The following is a 27,502-nucleotide window of genomic DNA, read 5'->3' on the forward strand; positions in this document are numbered from 1 at the left end:
TCCCAGCTCCGGTTGCGGGCTCCGTCACCCGCTTTCGGTCAGCCCCGTCCCGGCATCGCGGCAGGAGGGGGAGTCGAGTCCCGGCGAGGGAGTGCCCCGTCCCCAGCCTTGTCTCAGCCCCAATCCGGCCATGCTCCGCCACCCCCGAGACCCGCCACCCGGGGCCGGCCGGGGGAGAGGCGGCACCGCTCCGCCGGCGGACACCGGCAGGACTCTGCCCCGCTGCAGACCCCGTCCCGAGCCGCGGCCCCGCCGGGGTCGGGGCCCGCTGGTCGGGCCGGGGCTCGACCAGCGCCGAGCGAGAGTCGCGGGCCAGCGGCACGGGGGGCGGGGCCGCATGAGGAGCGGGGCCACGGGGCACAGCCCGACCGCACCTGGGAACTGCCGGGGGTCCCGGGCGGCGCCGCCTGTCCCCCATCGGGCGGATCGAGGCGGCACCGGGCCCGGGATCGGTCTCGGGATCGGTCTCGGGCCCGGGATGGGTCTCGGGTCCGGGATCGGTCTCGGGATCGGTTCCGGGCCCGGGATGGCGGCGGCGATTCCCGTTGCGGACTCGGCCCCCCCCCGCCCGGCCCCGGGACCGCGGCACGAAGGGGGCGAGGCCAGGGAGAGGGGGGCCCGGCACAGGTGTGAGGGGCGGGGGCACGGAGCGCGTGCGCAGCTCGGGACAGCAGAGCGCGTGCGCGGCGCGGGGCCGCCTCAGGTGTGCGGGACGGGGCCGGCACAGGTGTGAGGGGCTCCAGAGCGGCTGCGCGGGGCGGGACCGAGGGCATTTAAACCCCGGAAGGGCGGCGGCCGCCATTTGCTCCAGTACCGGGTGGAGGCGGCTGCGGCCGCTCCGGTGAGGCGCTTCTCTCTCTTCTCCGCTTTTATCTCTCTTTTCTGCTTTTATCTCTCCTTTCTCTGCTTTTCTCTCCTGTTTCTCTCTCCCGTCTCCTTCTCTCCCCTCTCTGCTCTTGTCCCCCGTCTCCCCCTCACACCGCCCGCTCCCTCTCTCCCCTCACCTCCCCGCCCGCCCCCTCCTCCCCAACCTGAGCCCCGCCTCTGTTCCTCCTCTGTCTCTTCCTCCCGCTCCCTCCTCACCCGGCCCAACCTGGCTCTGCCCTCCGTTCTCCTTCTGTCACCGCTCCCTTCCCCTGCTCCTTCTTTCTCCCCTCCGCCGTCCCTGCCCCGGCCGCCCCGGCCTCTCCCTGTGTGCCGTACGCCCCTGTTTGTCCGTGTCCCCCTTCTCCTCTCCTTGGCGGCGCTGTCGCCCCTCTGTCTCTGCCGCCCCTTCCTTCTCTGTCCCTTGTCCCTTTCTGTCTTCCCCCGCAGCCGCGGGGCTCGGGGCGCCGGATAATAAAGCCCAGAGGGCCGGAGCCGGCGCCCCCGGCGGGAATCCCCTCACGGGGCCGGAGCCCGCGGTGCGGGTCCCCCCACGCACAACACCGCCCCACACTGCCGGGTGTCCCCACATCACACTGGGGGCTGAGGGGGGCCGGGGCTGGGAGGGGGGCTTAGGGTGGGCCCCCTCCTCCGGAGGGGTCCTGGGCTGGGTTAGCGAGGGTTGGGGGGCTGCGGGGGGGGGGATTTGGGATGGGGGGGTTTGGGAAGGGCCCCCTCGTTAGGAGGGGGTCCCGGGTGGGGGGTGGGTTAGCGAGGGTTGGGGGGCCGGGGGGGGGGGGGGGGGGATTTGGGATGGGGGGGTTTGGGAAGGGCCCCCTCGTTAGGAGGGGGTCCCGGGTGGGGGGTGGGTTAGGGAGGGCCCCCTCCGGAGGAGGGGGTCCCGGGGAGGGGCGGGGGGCGGGGCCCCCTCCGGAGGGGGGGGCCCGGGGTGGGAGGGGCTGGCGGGGTCTGCCCCCCCAAACCCCTCCCACTCTGGGCCCTCCCCTCCGGGCGGGGCCCGGCCCGGCCCCTCCCCAGGACCCCTCCTCCGGACAGGGGCCCGCGGGGGGGGGGGGGGGGGGGGGGGAATAGGAGGCGGAGTGCTGTCGTTTGACACAAAAGTGTGATTACGGTGCAGAGTGACGTGACCCCACCTGCTGCCCCCCCACCCACCCCGCCCCCCCCCCCCCGCGGGCCCCTGTCCGGAGGAGGGGTCCTGGGGAGGGGCCGGGCCGGGCCCCGCTCGGAGGGGAGGGCCCAGAGTGGGAGGGGTTTAGGGGGGGCAGACCCCGCCAGCCCCTCCCACCCCGGGCCCCCCCCTCCGGAGGGGGCCCCGCCCCCCGCCCCTCCCCGGGACCCCCTCCTCCGGAGGGGGCCCTCCCTAACCCACCCCCCACCCGGGACCCCCTCCTAACGAGGGGGCCCTTCCCAAACCCTCCCCCCCAGGACCCCCTCCAGAGGAGGGGGCCCACCCTAAACCCCCCCTAACCCACCCCCCCACCCGGGACCCCCTCCTAACGAGGGGGCCCTTCCCAAACCCCCCCATCCCAAATCCCCCCCCCCCGGCCCCCCAACCCTCGCTAACCCACCCCAGGACCCCTCCGGAGGAGGGGGCCCACCCTAAGCCCCCCTCCCAGCCCCGGCCCCCCTCAGCCCCCAGTGTGATGTGGGGACACCCGGCAGTGTGGGGCGGTGTTGTGCGTGGGGGGACCCGCACCGCGGGCTCCGGCCCCGTGAGGGGATTCCCGCCGGGGGCGCCGGCTCCGGCCCTCTGGGCTTTATTATCCGGCGCCCCGAGCCCCGCGGCTGCGGGGGAAGACAGAAAGGGACAAGGGACAGAGAAGGAAGGGGCGGCAGAGACAGAGGGGCGACAGCGCCGCCAAGGAGAGGAGAAGGGGGACACGGACAAACAGGGGCGTACGGCACACAGGGAGAAGCCGGGGCGGCCGGGGCAGGGACGGCGGAGGGGAGAAAGAAGGAGCAGGGGAAGGGAGCGGTGACAGAAGGAGAACGGAGGGCAGAGCCAGGTTGGGCCGGGTGAGGAGGGAGCGGGAGGAAGAGACAGAGGAGGAACAGAGGCGGGGCTCAGGTTGGGGAGGAGGGGGCGGGCGGGGAGGTGAGGGGAGAGAGGGAGCGGGCGGTGTGAGGGGGAGACGGGGGACAAGAGCAGAGAGGGGAGAGAAGGAGACGGGAGAGAGAAACTGGAGAGAAAAGCAGAGAAAGGAGAGATAAAAGCAGAAAAGAGAGATAAAAGCGGAGAAGAGAGAGAAGCGCCTCACCGGAGCGGCCGCAGCCGCCTCCACCCGGTACTGGAGCAAATGGCGGCCGCCGCCCTTCCGGGGTTTAAATGCCCTCGGTCCCGCCCCGCGCAGCCGCTCTGGAGCCCCTCACACCTGTGTCGGCCCCGTCCCGCACACCTGAGGCGGCCCCGCGCCGCGCACGCGCTCTGCTGTCCCGAGCTGCGCACGCGCTCCGTGCCCCCGCCCCTCACACCTGTGCCGGGCCCCCCTCTCCCTGGCCTCGCCCCCTTCGTGCCGCGGTCCCGGGGCCGGGCGGGGGGGGGCCGAGTCCGCAACGGGAACCGCCGCCACCATCCCGGGCCCGGAACCGATCCCGAGACCGATCCCGGACCCGAGACCCATCCCGGACCCGAGACCCATCCCGGACCCGATCCCGATCCCGGGCCCGGTGCCGCCTCGATCCGCCCGATGGGGGAGAGGCGGCGCCGCCCGGGACCCCCGGCAGTTCCCAGGTGCGGTCGGGCTGTGCCCCGTGGCCCCGCTCCTCATGCGGCCCCGCCCCCCGTGCCGCTGGCCCGCGACTCTCGCTCGGCGCTGGTCGAGCCCCGGCCCGGGGGCTGCTCCCGGCGGGCTCCGCTCCGAGCCCTGCGCGCTGCGGCGGGGCCGCGGCTCGGGACGGGGTCTGCAGCGGGGCAGAGTCCTGCCGGTGTCCGCCGGCGGAGCGGTGCCGCCTCTCCCCCGGCCGGCCCCGGGTGGCGGGTCTCGGGGGTGGCGGAGCATGGCCGGATTGGGGCTGAGACAAGGCTGGGGACGGGGCACTCCCTCGCCGGGACTCGACTCCCCCTCCTGCCGCGATGCCGGGACGGGGCTGACCGAAAGCGGGTGACGGAGCCCGCAACCGGAGCTGGGATGGGGGGTTCGGGTCCTGCCGGTGTCCGCCCTGGGGTCCCGGGCGGTGCCGCCTCTCCCCCGTGGGGTGGATCGGGATCGGTACCGGGATCGCCGCGGGAGGGCGGTTCCGGCTGCGGGAGCGCTGCGGGTCCCGGTGCGGACGCGGCGCCCCGGCCTGGGCAGGGCCGGTCCCGCAGCCCCGGAGCGCTCCCGGCCCGTCCCCCCCCGCTCCGTCAGCCCCGAGGCCGCGGCGGGGCCCGAGCCGCGCTGGGCGCCCTCGTCTCCGTCCTTCCCTGCCCCGGCCCAGCAGCTCCGTGGGGCTCCGGCCCGCCGCGCCCCAGGGGAATGAGGGGGACCGGCGGGGTGGCGCAAGAAGGGACACCCCGATCACAGCGGGTGATTTTAGCTTTACTCTCTTCCGGAGGACAGGAAGAGGAACCCGGCTGCTCCTCGGCTGGCTCAGAGCTCCCACATGCCAGCGGTGGGAGCTGGCTTCCCCACCCTGCCCACTTAAGCCTGGGAGAGCTGGAGCAGCACGGAGGGAGGGCAGCCGTGCAGCTGCTAAGACGGGAGCAGGGGCAATTGACAGCTGCCCCTCCTCACCAGACTAAAAAAATACCCAGGTGGCTTTTCAGTTTTGGATTATCTTTATTTTACAGTTTATAAAAAGCTTTTCCCAATGCGTGTGCTCCATGAAACTTCCGTGCCGTCGTGCAAATTGCCGTGGACTTTGACTTCCATGTGCACCTGCTTCACTTTCCTGCCCTGGCCCTGGCAGAGGCCGCCGCGTCCCTCGGTGGATGAAGGTTCCTGACGGTGCAGCAGCGGCCGCCCGCCGCCTTCGGGGCGCCCCGGGGCAGCTCCACCTCGGGTGTTCAAGGGGAGCTCCTCGGGAGCACGGACCACCCCGTGAGGTGTCCTGCCTTTGCGATGGCATTAATTCCTTCAGGAACACGAATAATGTGTTTTTAAAGAGCCTTCTCATGAGTGCCTCAGGGAAAAAAAAAAATGAAATTACGGGACTAACATCCTAATCTTCATTTCTTGTATCAGAGGTGAATTCTGAAGGCCCAGAGTCTACAATTCACCAAGTGTTTGGGAGGTCCTGGACAGAGAAGTCCATTTTGGGCTACCAAAAGCACTGGGTACTACATACCTTGTAGAGAGCGTCCACCTTGAGAGTAAATCCATCAACTCCGGGCATGCTGCTCACCGAGTGGAACTCGGACAGCTGGGAAGCAAAGTGGGCGTCAAAAGGCACATCAGGGAAATACTTATCCCTCACTTCTGGCTGGTTTTGGTCCTGGAAAGTCAGAGAAGTGGCGTGAGGGATGCTGTCTGCTTTCCCAAGGGAGGCTGGAAGCCAGAGCCCCACCAAACACCTGTGTCAGGGATCTAGTCCGAATGCCCCATCTCCACACCTACACGTGGGCACCGATTCAGGAACACACTCCAAGGGTGGGGAAAAACTGATCTGGTGTTCACAGCTTGCAGCAGCAGCAGCAGCAGCAGCAGCACAAAACATCCCCCACGGGCTCCCTTATCCCTTTGCAGCCACCACCTGCGGGTTGCCAGAGCAAATCCCAAACGGGAAGAAGCAGGAGCAGAGCACTCACCAGGAGGAGGAATCGGTGTTTCAGGTACTTGTTGGGCTGGATGCAGCCGTACCGGGGCCCCTCGTTGTAGACGGTACCCGTGGGGTCGAGGAAGGGCACGTAGCCATCCCTGCCTGTGCACAGGTTGACCTTCTCCAGCTGCAGCTTGTAAGCAGCGTTGAGGTTTTGTTCCGGGTGCCAGAGCACGTGCCCGTACAGGATCTGCCCTGGGGAGGTCGGGACAAAGAGGGGCAGGTGAAATTTCCCAAGCAGGAAAACGCTGCTAGAGCCAAGTGTCCGTGTTCAGAAGGGTTTGGGTTGTTTGGGAAGGGCTCGGTGGGTGGGAGTGACAAAACGCGGTGCCAGAGCACGCTGTTCTTTCACAGGGCTGTAAGATGTCAATGATTGCTGTAGAAGAGGCAAAGCTACCTGTGGGTTTTGCCCTTTCCTCTCCAGGGAATGGAAGCTGTGAAAGCAGAAACGCTGGGCACAAGCAGAAGAGGAGAGGTAAATCCTACCCTTGGAAAAAGCCCCCCTTGTAATCCATTTCTGCCAGAGACCTTTCCGATTTGGTGGGGTCCATTAGAAAAACCTTCTCGTCGTTACAGATCTGAAACTCTTGCGTTCTGGGAGTAAACAACTGGAACTGGGCGGCTTGTCTGCTGGAAGGTGATCAGGATCAAAAACCTGCAATTGGGACAAGGAAGGAAACAAAGGGGAGATGAGGTCTGGACAGGTGTGCACCCCAAAGGGGCCGAGCCTGCCCTCCTGCCCTCTTACCGCTCGGGAGCGTGAGCCGTGCAGGGCAGGGGCTTGGCTCCAGGCTCTGCCCACGGCTGCGTGGGCTGCACCGTGCAGGGGATCGGGAACATGGTGTATTCTCCAGAGTAATCCTTCCTGGGAACAGACAGGAGACCCTGCAGCCACCAAGCAGAGCTCAAAGCTCTTCACCCAGGGCAGCACCTCTCCCTTGCCCCAGCAATGTCATCCGGCAGTCCCCGAGGGCCAAGTGTGACTCTGGGATCAGTCTATCCACAGGCTTCACCGCTGGAAAAATTCCTTTCCAAGAGGCTGAGCTGATTTTTCTCTCAGTACAGCAGTGCTCCAGCTCTAACCAAGCTCCTGAGCATTCCGTGCTATTGCTGGCGTGGCTGCTGGAGGGGTGCCAGGGAGAACGTGGTGCTGTGGGGGAAGCTGCTGGAGGGGACTGCACCCCCAGCCCTCACCTGTTGTAGGAGCTGGTTGCTCTCCAGAGCTGGTAGGGAGAATCAAAAGTCTGAGCACTCCACAGCAGCTGCAGGTCAAATTCGATGCCTCCCAGGTGCTCTGGAGTTCTCAAAGAGGACCTGACATCTGGCAGGCTGTGGTGCTCCGTGACAAACAGCGCTGGGGGAGGACAAGGAGGTGACGGGAGGCAGAGCGTGGAGAGGCCCCACCTCGCAGGGGCAGAGGGGCTCCCGGCAGGGACAGGGACTCGTTCCGCTGCCTGTGCCGTCAGAGCAGAGCTCTGTGTGACCCTGCTCTGTGTCCCTGCCAGGATCACTGCCCTCACCTCTGAACTTGGCCTGCGTCCTGAACTCGCTGACCAGCCGTCCGTCCTCGCGGGTGTAGATGGGGATTATCTGCAGGCGGGCCGAGAGCACGCTGTCCGTCTGGATCCCTGCAAGGACAGCGCCACTGGGAGCCCACACAGCACCTTCGCTCTCCTCTGCTGGGCTCTGCCAGCCCCAGAAGCGTTTGGGACACCTCCACAAGGCAGGGTTCAGTTGAGAGCACCCTCCAGTGAGCCAGCTGCACGCTCCCTCTGCCAGCCATCGGCTGCCTAAGCCCCCCGCAAGCACAGAGGAAGGCAATATTCCGAGTTCCCCGCTCCCTCAGGACTCTGGGGGCAGTGCAGGAACTAAGGGGAAAACATGAAGGAAGCACTTCTTCCATAGCCCTTGGAGTGCCTCAGGCTCACCTGTCCTCCAGAGAACGGTGTCGTAGAAGAAGGAGAACTCCATCTCGGTGCGGTGCTCCAGGGAAGCCCAGCCCCTCGGTGCCGTCACACAGATGTAGGACACGGAGAGAGGGACGTGGACTGTCAGGAAGGACTGGGCAGAGTCCCTTACCTGGCAATAAAACCCCAAAAAGGGGGTTATGCACCTTCCAGTGAAGTCAGAGGTGACTCTGGACGTTCTTTACGTGCAGGCACCTCAGACAAACCTGCATTGTAATCCAGGGGCAGCGCTAAGGCTCCCCGGGACCACCGGACAAAGGAACTCTGGGCACAATTTCACCTCAAAACCCCCCTGATTTCCAAGGCTGTGAATTAAAAATGAGCAATTCTGCTTGCTCAGGCCTCCCAGAGCTCTCCATTTATTATCTGCAGAGTGCAGCTGTACTTTGTACGCCCTGGAGAATTCGGGGAGATGTTCCAGCCTGGCTGGGGCCAGGCTCCACATGCTCCACTGGGCAGTTTCTCCGGCCAAGCGGCTCCTCTGGGTTTGTGCAAACAATTGGAGCTATAAAAGGAAACTTCATGAACAAGTTCCAGGCTGGCAGGAATTAAGAGAGATGATGCTGGTCCAAGCAATGTGGGCTGGGAATTTAATGGAAGAGCTTGGGGGAGACGGAGTGGTCTGCAGATGGATAATGCAGCCAGGAGAGGACAGTGAGATACCCCAAACAGGGAAAGCCATTCGTTTCTAGAGGAACATTTTTGGCTTTTGGTCTCTTAATTACGGAATGAGCTAAAATATCCCATGTTGTGGAGCATGGACTGAGCTGCCTCTGCTCTGTCCTCTGCTCATTTCTATTGGCCGAGAACACAGCCAAAATTATAAAAGAGAGCCCAGCTGAGAACGTTTTGTATTTCCAGTATGGCCCTACATTAAAAAAAAACGGTATTTTCCTGGCACTCTGAAGATTTAGAGAATAAAATAAATGGAAAACGAATGAAATGGAAAATAAATGAAAGAAATGCACACAGCGCTGTTTTCTTACAGGTTAGAGGGGGGGAAAAGCCACGCTCCACCTGTGCAGGGCAGAGCAGCAGCTCCACGCAACGCAGAGCTGTGCCTGAGAACTGAGAGAGATCTGGGATACCTGGAGAGCTCTGGATGGGCCTCTCACCTGGAAGTCAGCGGTGACAGAGCCCCCACAGACATCAATTAACTCGGTCATGTCGTAATAAGCGTCGAAGGTCCAGATGCAGCTCTTGAGGCTGAGGTGCTGGTACAGCTGGATGCTCTTGGGCTCCCTCACCGCGGGCTCCAGCTGCTAGGGGCGGTCGTAGCCCGGGCCCAGCACGAAGCTGTCCTGGGTCACCTCGTCCAGGAACCCTGCCTCTGAGAGAGAGAAGTCAGGACACTGATCCCTCCCCATTTGAAACAGCCCCAGGCCAAGAATGGGGGCCTTGCTTCACTCTTGAATCAACGGGAGCTCCTCTCCCTTCATTATCCTGGAGGTCAAACTGGACATACTCAGGTCTTCACAGGGGAAAATCTAACAGGAATGGCATCCTAAAAAACCAAACCTAGGGACCTGCTGATTCAAGGCTGAAGTGAACCTTTAAGAAATGAGGAACAGGTTGAGTATGGAATTATCAGAGCGCAGCACAACTTGCTGCCTGTTGGGGAGGGTGAAACAGGGAAACCTTATGAATGTGATGGTTTGGCAGAAGATTCTGAAAAAAGAAGGCTAGAATCGAAGTAGAAACGAAAGCCTGCTTTGAGTCATAAGATACAGAGTACTGGTTACTGTATGACCAAAGAACAATAGCCTAGCCAGCTAAAGGAGAATCCTGCTGATAAAACAATGTCCTTCTGCTGACAGAAAGCCCAAAGGTCAAGAAGCAAGGGAAGAACTCGTAAAGCTTGTAGAACCTCAAATGCAACACTGTATGTAAAATCTTTAGTGGGTGTATCTCGTAGTGATTGGTTACTGGGAATTAGAATATTCACTATAGAAAAAGATAGATTGGATTGTAACAAGAACTTTGCTCTCTTAGCTTTTCTATCTTAAACCTCTCTTAACCTCTCTCTTAGCTTTTCTCTCTTACCTCTTAACCTCTCTCGTACCTCTCGGCTCTTCTCTCGTACCCCTTTACTCCTCTCTCAGCTCCCCTCTCCCCCTCTCCTACCTCTTCCACTCTTTCCCTCTCTTACTCTTACCTTCTTGGGTTTTCCCCTCTTACCCCTCTCTTGTCTCCCCCCTCTTATCCCTCCCTGGTTTCCCCCGCTCTCCCTCTGTTGCTCTTACTCCCTCCTTCCCCTTTTCCATCCTCTCCTCTCCTGCTCTCCCCGTTCTCTCCCTCCTCCCCCGGACCACGTGGACGCCGAGGCTGGTGGCGGACACAGCTCTCCCCTCTCTTTACCCATATAATAAACTGCACATACCTGAACAGCTTGACCCTGGAGAATTCTCCCACCGCGAGCGAGCGTTTTACACAGCAATATCTAAGCAATGATTTCTAAACATTTATCCAAGCTTGAACAGCTTATTCCTAATTATCACCACCTTTATAACCAGCACTCGACTGCCCCTGCAATACACAGGCACAGGGAGGACACTGCAGTTATTGACACAACAGAACAAGTAACACACCAAATGAAACACCCAGCGCTACACCTCACTTCTGGAAACAAAACCTGGGCGCACACTTTAGTGTGCAAAACCCCTGTAAGAATAAAACCTGCTTTAAATATCTTAGGCATCGAGCCACACACACGCCTATGAAATTCAGCGCAGCAGTGACAAAAAAGGGAATTATTTCCTTAACCTGCGAATAATCACCTCTAAGATTCTGTGATGCAGTTGCCACTGCACACAGCCACAAGCGGCCTTTTTATTAACAGGCAAAAGAACAAAGGCAATCCCAATTTCTCCCTTCTTGTCTGCAAAGAAACAGAGAAGGGAGAGATGCTTCTCAGAGGAGCATGGTAAAAAGACACGTGGTGTAGAATATGGAACAGCTGATGGTTCAGCATCTCTTCCACTGCAAGATCTAGGGGATAGCTGATGATACCCTGGAGGCAGGAGTAGGAATATAAAGGAGCTCAAGGCTATCTGCTCTTAGGTTTTAGCACTGTGACCTTTACCTTAACTTACATTTAAGTGTTTCTTACAGTGTAAATCCCTTTTGTTTTGATTTTAACAGAGTACAAGAATTCAGGGAAGTAACAGTGGCATACAGCCTTTAATTTCCCCTGGTCTTCTCACCCAGCAATGAGGTCTCACAACATCAATACAACAATAAATAGTTATAGAAGGTAACTCACTGTGCTGAAGAGTTCTTCAGAAGGATGGGAGCCACAATTGAGGCAGATCCTTGGACAGACAAGCCAGAGGTGTTTAGGCCTTGTGTTTCCTTGTTACCCCAGAACCAGCCCCTAAAAGGGAACACAAAGTTCACACGCTTGTATTTGAAATGAACACCATATAAAGAACAAAACATCCTAAAAAAGCTACATATCATACAAATAATCCAGCTAGCTTCTTTATGCTGCTTTTCTGTGGAGCAACAACTTTACAGAACGAGATCTTGCTCTATCAATACAATGTTTTATTATTGATGGGCTTGTTAAAATCAGAGTGAACTCCAAGCACCCAGATATTCACAGCAGGCAAACGTCTCTCTGAATACAACTGAAAAGGCCAGAAGGGCTGCTCCATGTTACCTGTAATAGCCATGTTTGTCTCTGGAGTACATCAGGTGATCAATGCATGGCCTTTCATCTATTTTTTTTTCCCCCTGTGTTCCTCCTTTCCATCCTTCTGCGTAGCCTTGTAGCAGATAAATCTGTTCAATAAAGGGCCCACCTGACTCTGAGCAGAAGGCAAAGCAGAGGATTTGTCAGCATGAAAACCCACACTGCAAAGATGAACGGGCATCATCAGTGGCAGTTAAAAATCTGCTAGAAATGCTAATATACTAATATACACTACCCTCTTCCCTGATTTCCATATAAAAAAGGAAAGGAAGTTGTGTGTGAGCCAGAAAAGCTAAAAGGCTCGGGCAATGTGCTCACCTGCCATCCCACACAGCTGGGTGTGACTTAATGCACCAAACACCAGGGAATCGTTGCCAGCTGGGCGATGGACACCACGAAGCACACAGGTTTTCAGTGCTGGCAGCAGCTGCAACGGGAGGATTGCCTCTGAGAAACTTACCAAAACAATGAAAATAATAAAAAAGAAAAAATTAACATCTATTTCCACAACATGTGTTTAAATTTATATACTATATTCATTTATATATAACACACAATATATAAAGTATCAAAATATATTATTTTAACATGTATACATATATTATTATATATTAAATATATTATATACATTTTAATTATATATATATTTATTATATGTATAATACATCTATTAAATAAATATAATGTATATATATAGATTAAACATAAACCTGTTTGTATATATTTGCATTACTTCTATTTCTTTACTTTTCTGGTTGCACATATCTCTATATCTTGATATATTTAATATACATTTCTATGTTTTTATTTTTGTAGTATTTATTTAAAAGCCCCGAAGCAAACCTAATAAAAACCAAACAGTCCCTTTATCTTAAACGGTATTTAAAAATCTTTTAATATATATTTTTTATCAGATTTATATACCTTGTTGATATACATAACACATAACATATCCTAAAATATATCATATTACCATCTATACGTACAGAAATCATATTATAGATTATAAATCAATATATATGCATATATTTCTATTACTTATTTTTACTTATTTTTATGCCTACATATATATATATATATATTTCTCTATACCTTTACATATTCATTCTTGAAATATTTTATTTATTTTTTTCTTATTTATTTAAAAACCCTGCCTCTAACTAAATAAAAACCAAGCAGCCCGTTTATCTTCAATATTTTTTAATATCTATTTTGATCATCATTATACTTCCAGGTATATACTCGGTGGATAAAGTCCCCCCGACCCGCCCGCACCTCTCACCGTTCCGGCACACAGAGCATCCCCTCCTCGGGCCGCTCTGGACCCAGCGCCGGGGAGCGACCGTTGGGAGCCGAAGCCATCGGGGGACACGGTGGGAACATGGCAGTGACACTGTGGGGACACAGCAGTGACACAGTGGTGACACGGCGGGGACACAGCGGTGAAACGGCGGGAACACGGGGGGAACATGGCGGTGACACTGTGGGGACACACTGGGAACATGGCAGTGACACTGTGGGGACACGGGGGGAACATGGCGGTGACACTGTGGGGACACACTGGGAACATGGCGGTGACACTGTGGGGACACACTGGGAACATGGCAGTGACACTGTGGGGACACGGGGGGAACATGGCGGTGACACTGTGGGGACACGGGGGGAACACGAGGGGAACACAGTGAGAACATGGCAGTGACACGGCGGTGACACGGTGGGAACATGGCGGTGACACTGTGGGGACACGGGGGGAACACGAGGGGAACACAGTGAGAACATGGCAGTGACACGGCGGTGACACGGTGGGAACATGGCAGTGACACTGCGGGGACACACGTCAGGCACTGACCAGCATCATGCGGTGCAGATCCGACAGCTCGGGCACGGCTCCCTTGCAGAGGATGATGACGGTGCCGGTGGTGTCCAGCCCGCGGCGGCCGGCGCGCCCCGACATCTGCGTGTACTCGCCTGTGGGGACGCAGAGCCGCCGGCGTCTTCTCCTCACGGATCCTCCCGCTCTTCCCCTCACGGCTCCTGCCCTTCCTCCCCTCACCTTTCCCGTCGCTTTTCCCCCTGCTTTCCCCTCGTGTTTGCTGCTCTTTCTCCCTCAGATTTTCCGCCTTTTTGCTCTCTCATTTCCCACCATTTTTCCCCTCACGTTTTCCCGCTCTTTTCTCCCCTCAGGATTCCCGCTCTTTTCTCCCCTCAGGATTCCCGCTCTTTTCTCCCCTCACGTTTTCCCCCATTTTCTCCCCGTTTCCCCATTTTCTCTCCTCACATTTTCCCCCATTTTCCCCTCATGTTTCCCACTGTTTCCACCCTCACATTTCCTGCCCTTTTCCTCTCACGTTTCTGCCCTTTTTCCCTCATGTTTCCGCTCTTTTTTCCCCTCACGATTCCCGTCGCTTTTCCCGATGCTTTCCCCTCATGTTTGCTGCTCTTTCTCCCTCAGATTTTCTGCCTTTTTGCTCTCTCATTTCCCACCATTTTTCCCCTCACGTTTTCCCGCTCTTTTCTCCCCTCACATTTTCCCCCATTTTCTCCCCGTTTCCCCATTTTCTCCCCTCACGTTTTCCCCCATTTTCCCCTCACGTTTCCCACTCTTTCCACCCTCACATTTCCTGCCCTCTCCTGCTCGTGTTTCTTTTTCCCTCATGTTTCTGCTCTTTTTTCCCCACACCTTTCCCGTCGCTTTTCCCGATGCTTTCCCCTCATGTTTGCTGCTCTTTCTCCCTCAGATTTTCTGCCTTTTTACCCTCTCGTTTTCCCTCTCTTTTCCTCTCACGTTTCTCACTCTTTTCTCCCCTCACGTTTTCCCGCTCTTTTCTCCCCTCACGTTTTCCCTCACGATTGCAACTCTCCTCCCTCCATTTCTCCTCTTTCCTCCCATTTCTCCTCACTCTTTCCTCCCCTATTTCTACATTTTCCCAATTGCCTTTTCCCGCATTTTCCCTCTCAGCTTTCTCCCATTTTCCCTCTCCACTTTCTCCCATTTTCCCTCTCCGCTTTCTCCCATTTCCCCTCCCCGCTTTCTCCCATTTTCCCCTCAGCTTTCTCCCATTTTCCCCTCAGCTTTCCCCCATTTTCCCCTCAGCTTTCTCCCATTTTCCCCTCAGCTTTCTCCCATTTTCCCTCTCCACTTTCTCCCATTTTCCCTCTCAGCTTTCTCCCATTTTCCCCTCAGCTTTCTCCCACTTTCCCCTCAGCTTTCTCCCATTTTCCCTCAGCTTTCCCCCATTTTCCCCTCAGCTTTCTCCCATTTTCCCTCAGCTTTCTCCAATTTTCCCTCTCCGCTTTCTCCCATTTTCCCTCTCCGCTTTCTCCCATTTTCCCTCTCCGCTTTCTCCCATTTTCCCCTCAGCTTTCTCCCATTTCCCCTCTCAGCATTCTCCCATTTTCCCTCTCCGCTTTCTTCCATTTTCCCCTCAGCTTTCTCCCATTTTCCCCTCAGCTTTCTCCCATTTCCCCTCAGCTTTCTCCCATTTTCCCTCTCGGCTTTCTCCCATTTTCCCCTCAGCTTTCTCCCATTTTCCCCTCAGCTTTCCCCCATTTTCCCCTCAGCTTTCCCCCATTTTCCCTCTCCGCTTCCTGCCCGTTTCCCCTCACGTTTCTGCTCTTTTCTCCCCTCAGGATTCCCGCTCTGTTCTCCCCTCACATTTTCCCCCCATTTTCTCCCCGTTTCCCCCTTTTCTCCCCTCACATTTTCCCCCATTTTCCCCTCACATTTTCCCGCTCTTTTTCTCCCCTCACGTTTTCCCGCTCTTTTCTCCCCTCACGTTTTCCCGCCCATTTTCTCCCCTCACGTTTCCCCTCACGACTGCACCTCTCCTCCCTCCATTTCTCCCCATCTTTTCTCCCATTTCTCCTCACTCTTTCCTTCCCTATTTCTACATTTTCTCAACCCGCTTTCTCCCATTTTCCCTCTCCGCTTTCTCCCATTTTCCCCTCACATTTCCCCTCAGCTTTCTCCCATTTTCCCCTCAGCTTTCTCCCATTTTCCCTCTCCGCTTTCTCCCATTTTCCCCTCACATTTCCCCTCAGCTTTCTCCCATTTTCCCCTCAGCTTTCTCCCATTTTCTCCCTCCGCTTTCTCCCATTTTCCCCTCAGCTTTCTCCAATTTTCCCTCAGCTTTCTCCCATTTTCCCTCTCCGCTTTCTCCCATTTTCCCTCTCCGCTTTCTCCCATTTTCCCTCTCCGCTTTCTCCCATTTCCCCTCTCAGCTTTCTCCCATTTTCCCCTCAGCTTTCTCCCATTTCCCCTCAGCTTTCTCCCATTTTCCCTCTCAGCTTTCTCCCATTTTCCCTCTCCGCTTTCTTCCATTTTCCCCTCAGCTTTCTCCCATTTTCCCCTCAGCTTTCTCCCATTTCCCCTCAGCTTTCTCCCATTTTCCCTCTCCGCTTTCTCCCATTTTCCCCTCAGCTTTCTCCCATTTTCCCTCTCAGCTTTCCCCCATTTCCCCCCTCAGCTTTCCCCCATTTCCCTCTCGGCTTTCTCCCATTTTCCCCTCAGCTTTCTCCCATTTTCCCCTCAGCTTTCCCCCATTTTCCCCTCTGCTTTCTCCCATTTCCCCTCTCAGCTTTCCCCCATTTCCCCTCAGCTTTCTCCCATTTTCCCTCTCAGCTTTCTCCCATTTTCCCCTCAGCTTTCTCCCATTTTCCCCTCAGCTTTCCCCCATTTCCCCTCTCAGCTTTCCCCCATTTTCCCCTCAGCTTTCCCCCATTTTCCCCTCAGCTTTCCCCCATTTTCCCTCTCCGCTTTCTCCCATTTTCCCCTCAGCTTTCTCCCATTTTCCCTCTCCGCTTCCTGCCCGTTTCCCCTCACGTTTCTGCTCTTTTCTCCCCTCAGGATTCCCGCTCTGTTCTCCCCTCACATTTTCCCCCCATTTTCTCCCCGTTTCCCCCTTTTCTCCCCTCACATTTTCCCCCATTTTCCCCTCACATTTTCCCGCTCTTTTTCTCCCCTCACGTTTTCCCGCTCTTTTCTCCCCTCACGTTTTCCCGCCCATTTTCTCCCCTCACGTTTCCCCTCACGACTGCACCTCTCCTCCCTCCATTTCTCCCCATCTTTTCTCCCATTTCTCCTCACTCTTTCCTTCCCTATTTCTACATTTTCTCAACCCGCTTTCTCCCATTTTCCCTCTCCGCTTTCTCCCATTTTCCCCTCACATTTCCCCTCAGCTTTCTCCCATTTTCCCCTCAGCTTTCTCCCATTTTCCCTCTCCGCTTTCTCCCATTTTCCCCTCACATTTCCCCTCAGCTTTCTCCCATTTTCCCCTCAGCTTTCTCCCATTTTCCCTCTCCGCTTTCCCCCATTTCCCCCTCACGTTCCCACCCGCTCTCCCCCCAGCCCCACATCCAGCCCCTCACCGGGCAGGAGATCCCAGAAGCCATTCCCGTCGTGTTTGCGGATGGAGTCGAAGACGACGGTCCTCGCCGGCATGTTCACCCCCATGGCGAAGGTCTCGGTGGCAAACAGCACCTGGGACAGGCGTGGGGCAGCCATGGGGTGGGATCCCCGTGCCCCACAGCCGGCTGTGCCATTTTTCCCCGCTCACCTTCACCAGCCCCTGGCTGAAGAGCATCTCCACCACCTCCTTGAGCAGCGGCAGGACCCCGCCGTGGTGGACGCCGATGCCGCGCTGCAGCAGCTCCGACAGCTGCAGCACCTGCGGGGAGGAACGCGCTGAATCCCCTCCTCCAGGTACAAACCCTTCCCTCTTTACACCTCACACCCCAAAATCGCCCTCCCCGTCCCTGTGGGACCCCAAAATCACCCAAAATCGCCCTCCCCATCCCCTCACACCCCAAAATCCCCGTCCCTCACGCCCCAAAATCCCCGTCCCTCACACCCCAAAATCCCCGTCCCTCACACCCCAAAATCCCTGTCCCTCACACCCCAAAATCCCCGTCCCTCACACCCCAAAATCCCCGTCCCTCACACCCCAAAATTGCCCTCCCCATCCCCTCACACCCCAAAATCCCCATCCCTCACGCCCCAAAATTGCCCTCCCCGTCCCTGTGGGACCCCAAAATCGCCCTCCCTGTCCCCGTGGGACCCTAAAATCACCCAAAATCACCCTCCCCATCCCCTCACACCCCAAAATCCCCGTCCCTCACGCCCCAAAATCCCCGTCCCTCACAACCCAAAATCACCCTCCCCGTCCCCTCACACCCCAAAATTGCCCTCTCACACCTCAAAATCGCCCTCCCACACCCCAAAATCGCCCTCCCATGCCCCAAAATCTCCCTCCCCATCCCCTCACACCCCAAAATCGCCCTGCCACACCCCAAAATCACCTTCCCACACCTCAAAATCGCCCTCCTTGTTCCCCTCACACCCCAAAATCACTGTCCCACACCCCAAAATCACCGTTCCCACACCCCAAAATCGCCCTCCCACACCCCAAAATCGCCGTTCCCACACCCCAAAATCGCCGTTCCCACACCCCAAAATCACCCTCCCCACACCCCAAAATTGCTGTCCCACACCCCAAAATCACCCTCCCACACCCCAAAATCGCCCTCCTTGTTCCCCTCACACCCCAAAATTGCCCTCCCACACCCCAAAATCACCTTCCCACACCCCAGAATCTCCCTCCTCATCCTCTCGGGGACCCCACCTGTGGCAGGCGCCGGTCGGAGCCGCGCAGCCGGGCCAGGCAGCGCGTCAGGAAGTGCCGGACCTGGGCGCGCTCGGCGCCGCTCAGCAGCTCCAGGGAGCCCAGGGCGGCCGCCTGCTCCTCGCAGCGGCCACGGGAGAAGGTGAAGGTGACGGCCGGGAGCAGCTCCCGCTCACGGAGGGTCTGCAGGAGGGACAGCCAGACACCACGCTCCTGGGGGGAGAGAAGGGTCAGGGGGACCCCCAAACTGCCCCATGGGACCCCCAAACTGCCCCATGGGACCCCCAAACTGCCCCTTGGGACCCACAAACAGCCCCCAGCCCCATGGAGGGTCTGCAGGAGGGACAGCCACACCCCACACTCCTGGGGGGAGAGAACAGGGTCAGTGGGACCCCCAAACTGCCCCTTGGGACCCCCAAACTGCCCCCAGCCCCATGGGACCCCCAGTACCCATCCAGGGTTGGGGGTTTGGGGTCACTGGGACCCCCTGGGACCCCCAGTACCTGCCCAGGGTTGGGGGTTTGGGGTCACTGGGACCCCCTGGGACCCCCTGGGACCCCCAGTACCTGCCCAGGGTTGGGGGTTTGGGGTCACTGGGACCCCCTGGGACCCCCAGTACCTGCCCAGGGTTGGGGGTTTGGGGTCACTGGGACCCCCTGGGACCCCCAGTACCTGCCCAGGGTTGGGGGCTCCCATGGTGGGCTGCCGTGCCCCGAAGCTCTGCGCGTGTTTGCTGCTCTGCTCCTTCTTGGCCTCCACCGCCGCGTAGTACCTGGGACAGGGGAGGGGCAGGTTTGGGACAGGTTTGGGGCAGAATTGGGTCAGAATTGGGGCAGAATTGGGTCAGAATTGGGTCAGAATTGGGGCAGAATTAGGTCAGAATTGGGGCAGAATTGGGGCAGAATTGGGGCAGAATTGGGTCAGGTTTGGGTCAGATTTGGGTCAGCTTTGGGTCAGCTTTGGGTCAGCTTTGGGTCAGGTTTTGGGTCTGATTTGGGTCAGGTTTGGGTCTGATTTGGGTCAGGTTTTGGGTCAGGTTTGGGTCAGGTTTGGGTCAGGTTTGGGGTCAGGTTTGGGGTCAGGTTTGGGGTCAGGTTTGGGTCAGAGTTTGGAGCAGGTTTTGGGGCAGGTTTTTGGGGCAGGTTTTGGGGCAGGTTCAGGGCAGGTTTTGGGTCAGATTTTGAGTTAGATTTGGGTCAGGTTTTGGGTCAGGTTTGGATCAGATTTGGGTCAGAATTGGGCAGGTTTTGGGTCAGGTTTGGGTCAGGTTTGGGTCAGAATTGGGCAGGTTTTGGGTCAGGTTTTGGGTCTGATTTGGGTCAGGTTTGTGTCAGGTTTGGGTCAGATTTAGGCAGAGATTTTGGGGCAGATTTGGGTCAGGTTTTTGGGGCAGGATTTGGGGTCAGTTTAGGGTCAGGTTTGGGTCAGATTTGGGTCAGAATTGGGCAGGTTTTGGGTCAGATTTGGGGCAGATTTGTGTCAGGTTTTGGGCAGGATTTGGGTCAGATTTTGGGTCAGATTTAGGCAGTTTCAGGTCAGGTTTGTGTCAGGTTTCAGGTCAGATTTTGGGTCAGATTTAGGCAGTTTCAGCTCAGATTTGGGTCAGGTTTTGGGGTCAGATTTTGGGTCAGTTTCAGGTCAGGTTTGTGTCAGGTTTTGGGTCACATTTAGGCAGGATTTGGGTCAGATTCAGGCAGTTTCAGCTCAGATCTGTATCAGATTTTGGGGGTCTCACCCCTGGGTGCTGAAGGCCCCCCCGGGCCCAGCAGCTGGAACAGCTGGTGCCGGTTCCGGGCGCTGTTCCCGGTGAACAGGAAATGCTCCAGCGGCACCGGGCGGCGCGGGGTGCTCAGAACACGGACACAGCGACGCTTGGTGCGACTGACGGGGTGAGAGACACCCTGAGAGACCCCCAGGGACCCCCAAACCACCCCTGGGACCCCCCAAAACCTCCCCAGGGACCCCCAGAGACCCCAGGGACCCCCAAAACCCCCCAGGACCCCCCAAACCCCCCTGAGAACCCCCATAAACCCCTCAGAGATCACTAAAGCCCCTCCAAGATCCCCCAAAGCCCCCAGATCCCCCCCATGTCCCTCTCAGAGACCCCCAAAGATCCTCAGGACCTCCCCTAAACCCCCCCAGGATCCCCAAACCCCCCTGAGAAGCCCCCAAACCCCCTGAGGACCCCCCAAAATCCCCCGAGAACCCCCCAAAGCCCTCTCAGGACACCCCAAACTCCTCCAAGACCCCCTCAAACCCCCTGAGGACCCCCCAAACCCCCCGGGGATTCCCCAAAGCCCCCCCAGGACCCCTCAGGACCCCCCAAAGCCCCCCCAGGGCTCCCCAAAGCCCCCCCAGGACCCCTCCAAAGCCCCCCAAAGCCCCCCAAAGCCCCCCAGAGCCCCCCAGAGCCCCCAGCCCCACCTCATCGTCACTGACGCAGTGAACCTCGTCGAAGATCACCCACTCCAGGTCCCGGATGGCGTCGGAGCCGTTGGACAGCATCGACCTGGGGGGGAGGAAATGGGGCTGGGGGGGGTCCTGGGGGTCCTGAACCCCTCCCCAGGACCCCTCAGGACCCCCCAAAGCCCCCCCAGGACCCCCCAGGACCCCTCCCCAGCTGAGGATCTCGGTGCTCATCACCAGCCACGCAGCCTCGGGGCGCAGCCGCACGTCCCCCGTCAGCAGCCCCACGTCCCCGAAGGTGTCGCGGAAATCCTGAAACTTCTGCTTGGACAAAGCCTTGATGGGGGAGGTGTAGATGGACCTGGGGGGACACGGGGGGGTCACCCCAAAAAAACTGGGGGGCTTTGGGGTCCCCTCAACGGTTTTGGGGTCCCTGGGGCAGTTTTGGGGTCCCTGGGGCAGTTTTAGGGACCCCCAGCCCAATTATAGGGACCCCCAGCCCAATTTTGGGACCCCCAGCCCCATTTTGGGGTCCCCCAGCCCCATTTTGGGGTCCCCCAGCCCCATTTTGGGACCCCCAGCCCCATTTTGGGGACCCCCAGCCCCATTTTGGGGTCTCACCGTGTCATGTGGCGCCGGGCCAGCCCCATGGCGTACTCGGCCAGCGCGGTTTTGCCGGCCGAGGTGTGAGCGGCCACCAGCAGCAGTGACGGCGCTCCAGGCACAGCCGCGCGCTGCTGGAACGGATCCGGCTTGAACGGCCACTGGGGAGGGGGAAACGGGTCTGGGGGTCACTCTGAGCACCCCAAAAACCCCAAAAACCACCCCAAAAACCCCCAAACCAACCCCAAGAACCCCCAAAACCACCCCAAGACCCCCCAAATCTCCCCCAAGCCCCCTCAAGACCCCCCAGGGCCCCCCCAGGACCCCCCAAATCCCCCCAGGACCCCCGAAATCCCCCCCAAGACCCCCCAAATCCCCCCCAAATCCCCCCCAGGACCCCCCAAATCCCCCCCAAATCCCCCCCAGGACCCCCCAAATCCCACCCTGTGGGCGGGGTCCGGCAGCAGCTCCTCAAACCCCTCCACGGGGGTGGCGGCGTCGGGGGAGGAAAAAACCTCAAAACCTCCTCGGGGGGCTCTGGGGGGGGCACTGGGGGAGGAGACCCCTCCCCATTCTGCTGCTGAGGGGGGTGGGAATGTGGGGAGGGGTCTCTGAACCCCCCCCAAGCCCCCTCCCCACATTTCCCACCTGCCCCAGCAGCTCCTCCAGGCTGTCCGAGCGCCGCGGGGGGGTCGGGGGGGGCGCAGACCCCTCCCCAATTCCTCCCGGGGGGGGTGGGGGAGACCCCCGGGCTGGGCCGGGACCCCCCCCCAGCTCCAGGGGCTCGACGGTCTCCAGGAGCCCCGACAGGGACAGAGACCCCCCCGAGGCTGGAAATGGGGAGGGGGCGTTTGTGGGGGGGTGTGGGGGGGTGAAACGACCCCGAGACCCCCAAATCTACCCCCCCAGAGAGGATAAAAACCCCCAGGGACCCCCCCAGACCCAAAAGACACCCCCAAAAGACCCCCAGACCCCAAATCTCCCCTAAAAGCCCCCCCAAACCCCCCCCAAAACTCCCCCAGACCCCAAATCCCCCCCAAACTCCCCCCAAAGACCCCCAAGACCCCAAAGACCCCTCCCCAAAACCCCCCAGATCCCAAAGACCCCTCCCCAAAACCCCCCAGATCCCAAAACCCCCCCAACACCCACTCAAAGCCCCCCAAGACCCCTCCCCAAAATCCCCCAGACCCCCTCAAAGTCCCCCCAGACACCAAAATCCCTCCAAAAAAACCCCCAGACCACAAAGCCCCCTCAAAAAGACCCCCCAAAAATCCCCCAAACCCCAACCCAAAACCCCCCAAAACTCCCCCAGACCCCAAATACCCCTCAAAGCCCCCCCAGAGCCCAAAGCTCCCTCTCCAAATCCCCCCCAGACCCCTCCCCTACCTCGGAACTGGAACTGCACCCCCCGTTTCATCCCGTGGGGGGTCGTCAGCAGCTCTGGGGGGGGAGGGGAGCGGGTGAGACCCCCCCCAGAACCCCAAAAATGAGGGGGAGGGGCTCCCCAGGGTGGGGGAGGGGCTCCCCGGAATTTGGGGAGGGGTCTCAGGAATTTGGGGAGGGGTCTCTGAAATTTGGGGAGGGGTCTCTAAAGTTTGGGGAGGGGTCTCCAAGAATTTGGGGAGGGGTCTCAGGAATTTGGGGGGGTCTCAGGAATTTGGGGAGGGGTCTCAGGAATTTGGGGGGTCTCAGGAATTTGGGGAGGGGTCTGTGGAATTTGGGGAGAGGTCTGTGGAATTTGGGGAGGGGTCTCTGGAATTTGGGGAAAGTCTCAGGAATTTGGGGAGGGGTCTCAGGAATTTGGGGAGGGGTCCCAGGAATTTGGGGTGGGTCTCAGGAATTTGGGGAGGGGACTCAGGAATTTGGGGAAGATCTCAGGGATTTGGGGAGGGGTCTCAGGAATTTGGGGAGGGGTCTCAGGAATTTGGGGGGGTCTCAGGAATTTGGGGAGGGGTCTCTGGAATTTGGGGAGGGGTCTCCAAGAATTTGGGGAGGGGTCTGTGGAATTTGGGGAGGGTCTCAGGAATTTGGGGAGGGGTCTGTGGAATTTGGGGAGGGGTCTCAGGAATTTGGGGAGGGGTCTGTGGAATTTGGGGAGGGGTCTCTGGAATTTGGGGGGGTCTCTGGAATTTGGGGAGGGGTCTCTGGAATTTGGGGGGGTCTCAGGAATTTGGGGAGGGGTCTCTGGAATTTGGGGAGGGGTGTTTGCAATTTGGGGAAGGGTCTCAGGAATTTGGGGAGGGGTCTCTGGAATTTGGGGAGGGGTCTCTGGAATTTGGGGGGGTCTCTGGAATTTGGGGAGGGGTCTCTGGAATTTGGGGAAAGGTCTCAGGAATTTAGGGAGGGGTCTCCAGGAATTTGGGGAGGGTCTCAGGAATTTGGGGAGGGGTCTCAGGAATTTCGGGAGGGGTCTCCAAGAATTTGGGGAGGGGTCTGTGGAATTTAGGGAGGGGTCTGGGGAATTTGGGGAGGGGTCTGTGGAATTTGGGGAGGGGTCTCTGGAATTTGGGGAGGGGTCTCTGGAATTTGGGGAGGGGTCTCTGGAATTTGGGGAGGGGTCTCAGGAATTTGGGGAAAGTCTCAGGAATTTGGGGAGGGGTCTCAGGAATTTGGGGAGGGGTCTCAGGAATTTGGGGAGGGGTCTCTGGAATTTGGGGGGGTCTGTGGAATTTGGGGAGGGGTCTCAGGAATTTGGGGAGGGGTCTCTGGAATTTGGGGAGGGGTCTCAGGAATTTGGGGAGGGGTCTGTGGAATTTGGGGAGGGGTCTCAGGAATTTGGGGAGGGGTCTCTGGAATTTGGGGAAGGGTCTCAGGAATTTGGGGAGGGGTCTCCAGGAATTTGGGGAGGGGTCTCCAGGAATTTTGGGAGGGGTCTCTGGAATTTGGGGAGGGGTCTGTGGAATTTGGGGAGGGGTCTCTGGAATTTTGGGAGGGTCTCTGGAATTTGGGGGGGTTTCAGGAATTTGGGGAGGGGTCTCAGGAATTTGGGGAGGGGTCTGTGGAAGTTGGGGAGGGATCTCAGGAATTTGGGGAGGGGTCTCAGGAATTTGGGGAGGGGTCTGTGGAATTTGGGGGGGTCTCAGGAATTTGGGGAGGGGTCTGTGGAATTTGGGGAGGGGTCTCCAAGAATTTGGGGAGGGGTCTGTGGAAGTTGGGGAGGGTCTCAAGAATTTGGGGAGGGGTCTCAGGAATTTGGGGAGGGGTCTCCAGGAATTTGGGGAGGGTTTCAAGAATTTGGGGAGGGGTCTCTGGAATTTGGGGAGGGGTCTCCGGAATTTGGGGTGGGGTCTCCGGAATATGGGGGGGTCTCAGGAATTTGGGGAGGGGTCTCTGGAATTTGAGGAGGGGTCTCAGGAATTTGGGGAGGGGTCTGTGGAATTTGGGGAGGGGTCTGTGGAATTTCAGGAGGGGACTCTGGAATTTGGGGAAGATCTCAGGGATTTGGGGAGGGGTCTCAGGAATTTGGGGGGGTCTCAGGAATTTGGGGAGGGGTCTCAGGAATTTGGGGAGGGGTCTCTGGAATTTGGGGAGGGTCTCAGGAATTTGGGGAGGGGTCTGTGGAATTTGGGGAGGGGTCTCAGGAATTTGGGGAAGGGTCTCTGGAATTTGGGGAGGGGTCTCTGGAATTTTGGGGGGGGTCTCTGGAATTTGGGGAGGGGTCTCAGGAACTTGGGGAGGGGTCTCAGGAATTTGGGGAGGGGTGTTTGCAATTTGGGGAAGGGTCTCAGGAATTTGGGGAGGGGTCTCTGGAATTTAGGGAGGGGTCTCAGGAATTTGGGGAGGGGTCTCTGGAATTTGGGGGGGTCTCAGGAATTTGGGGAGGGGTCTCAGGAATTTGGGGAGGGGTCTGTAAAGTTTGGGGAGGGGTCTCAGGAATTTGGGGAGGGGTCTGTGGAATTTGGGGAGGGGTCTCAGGAATTTGGGGAGGGTCTCTTGGAATTTGGGGAGGGGTCTCAGGAATTTGGGGAGGGGTCTCAGGAATTTGGGGTGGGGTCTCAGGAATTTGGGGAGGGGTCTCAGGAATTTGGGGAGTGGTCTCTGGAATTTGGGGAGGGGTCTCCAAGAATTTGGGGAGGGGTCTCCAAGAATTTGGGGAGGGGTCTGTGGAATTTGGGGAGGGTCTCAGGAATTTGGGGAGGGGTCTGTGGAATTTGGGGAGGGGTCTCAGGAATTTGGGGAGGGGTCTCAGGAATTTGGGGAGGGGTCTCCAAGAATTTGGGGAGGGGTCTGTGGAATTTGGGGAGGGCTCTCTGCAATTTGGGGAGGGGTCTCAGGAATTTGGGGAGGGGTCTCAGGAATTTAGGGAGGGGTCTGTGGAATTTGGGGAGGGTCTCAGGAATTTGGGGAGGGATCCCAGGAATTTGGGGAGGGGTCTCTGGAATTTGGGGAGGGGTCTCAGGAATTTGGGGAGGGGTCTGTGGAATTTGGGGAGGGTCTCAGGAATTTGGGGAGGGGTCTCTGGAATTTGGGGAGGGGTCTCTGGAATTTGGGGAGGGGTCTCAGGAATTTGGGGTGGGGTCCCAGGAATTTGGGGAGGGGTCTCAGGAATTTGGGGTGGGGTCCCAGGAATTTGGGGAGGGGTCTCAGGAATTTGGGGAGGGGTCTCTGGAATTTGGGGAGGGGTCTCAGGGATTTGGGCAGGGGTCTCAGGAACTTGGGGAGGGGTCTCTGGAATTTGGGGAGGGGTCTCTGGAATTTGGGGAGGGGTCTCAGGAATTTGGGGAGGGGTCCCAGGAATTTGGGGAGCGGTCTCAGGAAATTGGGGGGGTCTCAGGAATTTGGGGAGGGGTCTCAGGAATTTGGGGAGGGGTCTCTGGAATTTTGGGAGGGGTCTGTGGAATTTGGGGAAGGGTCTGTGGAATTTGGGGAGGGGACTCAGGAATTTGTGGAGGGGTTTCAGGAATTTGGGGAGGGGTCTGTGGAATTTGGGGAGGGGTCTCAGGAATTTGGGGAGGGGTCTCAGGAACTTGGGGAGGGGTCTCTGGAATTTGGGGAGGGGTCTGTGGAATTTGGGGAGGGGTCTCAGGAATTTGGGGAGGGGTCTCAGGAATTTGGGGAGGGGTCCCCAAGAATTTGGGGAGGGGTCTGTGGAATTTGGGGAGGGTCTCAGGAATTTGGGGAGGGAACCCAGGAATTTGGGGAGGGGTCTCAGGAACTTGGGGAGGGGTCTCTGGAATTTGGGGAGGGGTCTGTGGAATTTGGGGAGGGGTCTCTGGAATTTGGGGAGGGGTCTCAGGAATTTGGGGAGGGGTCTCTGGAATTTGGGGAGGGTCTCAGGAATTTGGGGAGGGGTCTGTGGAATTTGGGGGGTCTCTGGAATTTGGGGAGGGGTCTCAGGAATTTGGGGAGGGGTCTCAGGAATTTGGGGAGGGGTCTCTGGAATTTGGGGAGGGGTCTCTGCAATTTGGGGAGGGGTCTCAGGAATTTGGGGAGGGGTCTCGGATTTGGGGAGGGGTCTCAGGAATTTGGGGAGGGGTCTCTGGAATTTGGGGAGGGGTCTGTGGAATTTGGGGAGGGTCTCAGGAATTTGGGGAGGGGTCTCTGGAATTTGGGGAGGGGTCTCTGGAATTTGGGGAGGGGTCTCAAGAATTTGGGGAGGGTCTCCAGGAATTTGGGGAGGGGTCTCAGGAATTTGGGGTGGGGTCTCAGGAATTTGGGGTGGGGTCCCAAGAAATTTGGGGAGGGGTCTCTGGAATTTGGGGAGGGGTCCGTGGAAGTTGGGGAGGGGTCTCAGGAATTTGGGGTGGGGTCCCAGGAATTTGGGGAGGGGTCTCTGGAATTTGGGGAGGGGTCTGTGGAATTTGGGGAGGGTCGCAGGAATTTGGGGAGGGTCTCAGGAATTTGGGGAGGGGTCTCAGGAATTTGGGGGGGTCTCTGGAATTTGGGGAGGGGTCTGTGGAACTTGGGGAGGGTCTCAGGAATTTGGGGAGGGGTCTGTGGAATTTGGGGAGCGGTCTCAGGAAATTGGGGGGGAAAGTCTCAGGAATTTGGGGAGGGGTCTCAGGAATTTGGGGAGGGGTCTCTGGAATTTGGGGAGGGGTCTCTGGAATTTGGGGAGGGGTCTCAGGAATTTGGGGAGGGGTCTCCAAGAATTTGGGGAGGAGTCTGTGGAATTTGGGGAGGGTCTCAGGAATTTGGGGAGGGGTCCCAGGAATTTGGGGAGCGGTCTCAGGAAATTTGGGGAGGGGTCTCTGGAATTTGGGGAGGTGTCTCTGGAATTTGGGGAGGGGTCTCAGGAATTTGGGGAGGGGTCTCAGGAATTTGGGGAGGGGTCTCTGGAATTTGGGGAGGGGTCTCCAAGAATTTGGGGAGGGGACTCAGGAATTTGGGGAGGGGTCTGTGGAATTTGGGGAGGGGTCTCAGGAATTTGGGGAGGGGTCTCTGGAATTTGGGGGGGGTCTCAGGAATTTGGGGAGGGGTCCCAGGAATTTGGGGAGGGGTCTCTGGAATTTGGGGGGTCTGTGGAATTTGGGGAGGGGTCTCCAAGAATTTGGGGAGGGGTCTGTGGAATTTGGGGAGGGTCTCTGGAATTTGGGGAGGGGTCTGTGGAATTTGGGGAGGGGTCTCAGGAATTTGGGGAGGGGTCTGTG

The 27,502-nt window shown here is 58.2% G+C and overlaps 2 protein-coding genes and 1 long non-coding RNA gene across 8 annotated transcripts; 1 reads left to right on the plus strand and 2 right to left on the minus strand.

Annotated features, from left to right (window-relative positions):
• Window positions 1-3,472: 3,472 nt before the first annotated feature.
• On the plus strand, window positions 3,473-4,766 carry LOC131576882 (uncharacterized). The gene is made up of 3 exons (XR_009277092.1): window positions 3,473-3,616; window positions 4,402-4,476; window positions 4,655-4,766. It is a non-coding gene; the product is annotated as an uncharacterized LOC131576882 (long non-coding RNA).
• Window positions 4,624-9,668, minus strand: LOC131576879 (extracellular matrix organizing protein FRAS1-like). Of its 6 annotated transcripts, XM_058833956.1 has the most exons (9): window positions 8,705-9,668; window positions 7,551-7,701; window positions 7,143-7,250; window positions 6,817-6,976; window positions 6,371-6,487; window positions 6,151-6,277; window positions 5,612-5,817; window positions 5,152-5,298; window positions 4,624-4,986 (listed from the first exon to the last, which is right to left on the minus strand). In XM_058833956.1, exons 1-6 carry the CDS (start codon window positions 8,753-8,755, stop codon window positions 6,193-6,195), a joined length of 672 nt encoding a protein of 223 aa, XP_058689939.1. In that variant the 5' UTR covers window positions 8,756-9,668; the 3' UTR covers window positions 4,624-4,986; window positions 5,152-5,298; window positions 5,612-5,817; window positions 6,151-6,192. The 6 variants fall into 6 exon arrangements, with proteins under 6 accessions (XP_058689939.1, XP_058689938.1, XP_058689937.1 ...); XM_058833955.1 differs by having other exon boundaries at window positions 5,612-6,277; XM_058833954.1 differs by having other exon boundaries at window positions 6,109-6,507.
• A 166-nt stretch (window positions 9,669-9,834) lies between these two features.
• On the minus strand, window positions 9,835-19,813 carry LOC131576874 (superkiller complex protein 2-like). Its single transcript, XM_058833923.1, has 11 exons — window positions 19,639-19,813; window positions 18,576-18,675; window positions 17,904-18,116; window positions 16,839-16,949; window positions 16,651-16,762; window positions 13,133-13,251; window positions 12,566-12,676; window positions 11,602-11,710; window positions 11,251-11,398; window positions 10,852-10,962; window positions 9,835-10,115 (listed from the first exon to the last, which is right to left on the minus strand). Exons 2-11 carry the CDS (start codon window positions 18,597-18,599, stop codon window positions 10,052-10,054), a joined length of 1,122 nt encoding a protein of 373 aa, XP_058689906.1. The 5' UTR covers window positions 18,600-18,675; window positions 19,639-19,813; the 3' UTR covers window positions 9,835-10,051.
• Window positions 19,814-27,502: the final 7,689 nt, after the last annotated feature.

Source organism: Poecile atricapillus, chromosome 3, assembly GCF_030490865.1.
Source record: "Poecile atricapillus isolate bPoeAtr1 chromosome 3, bPoeAtr1.hap1, whole genome shotgun sequence".
In the NCBI taxonomy this organism is placed as follows: Eukaryota; Metazoa; Chordata; class Aves; order Passeriformes; family Paridae; genus Poecile; species Poecile atricapillus.

Coding starts and splice junctions, on each gene's coding strand:
- LOC131576874 (XM_058833923.1), bottom strand. CDS start 18,599: ATGGGAGCCCCCAACCCTGGGCAG. Junction 18,117..18,575: donor GAGCCCCCAACCCTGGGCAG/GTACTGGGGGTC, acceptor CTCTCCCCCCAG/GAGCGTGGTGTCTGGCTGTC. Junction 16,950..17,903: donor CCGACCGGCGCCTGCCACAG/GTGGGGTCCCCG, acceptor TCCTCCCCGCAG/GTGCTGCAGCTGTCGGAGCT.
- LOC131576879 (XM_058833954.1), bottom strand. CDS start 8,755: ATGACCGAGTTAATTGATGTCTGTGGGGGCTCTGTCACCGCTGACTTC. Junction 7,251..7,550: donor CACCGTTCTCTGGAGGACAG/GTGAGCCTGAGG, acceptor CTGTCCTTGCAG/GGATCCAGACGGACAGCGTG. Junction 6,977..7,142: donor GACGCAGGCCAAGTTCAGAG/GTGAGGGCAGTG, acceptor GTCCTCCCCCAG/CGCTGTTTGTCACGGAGCAC.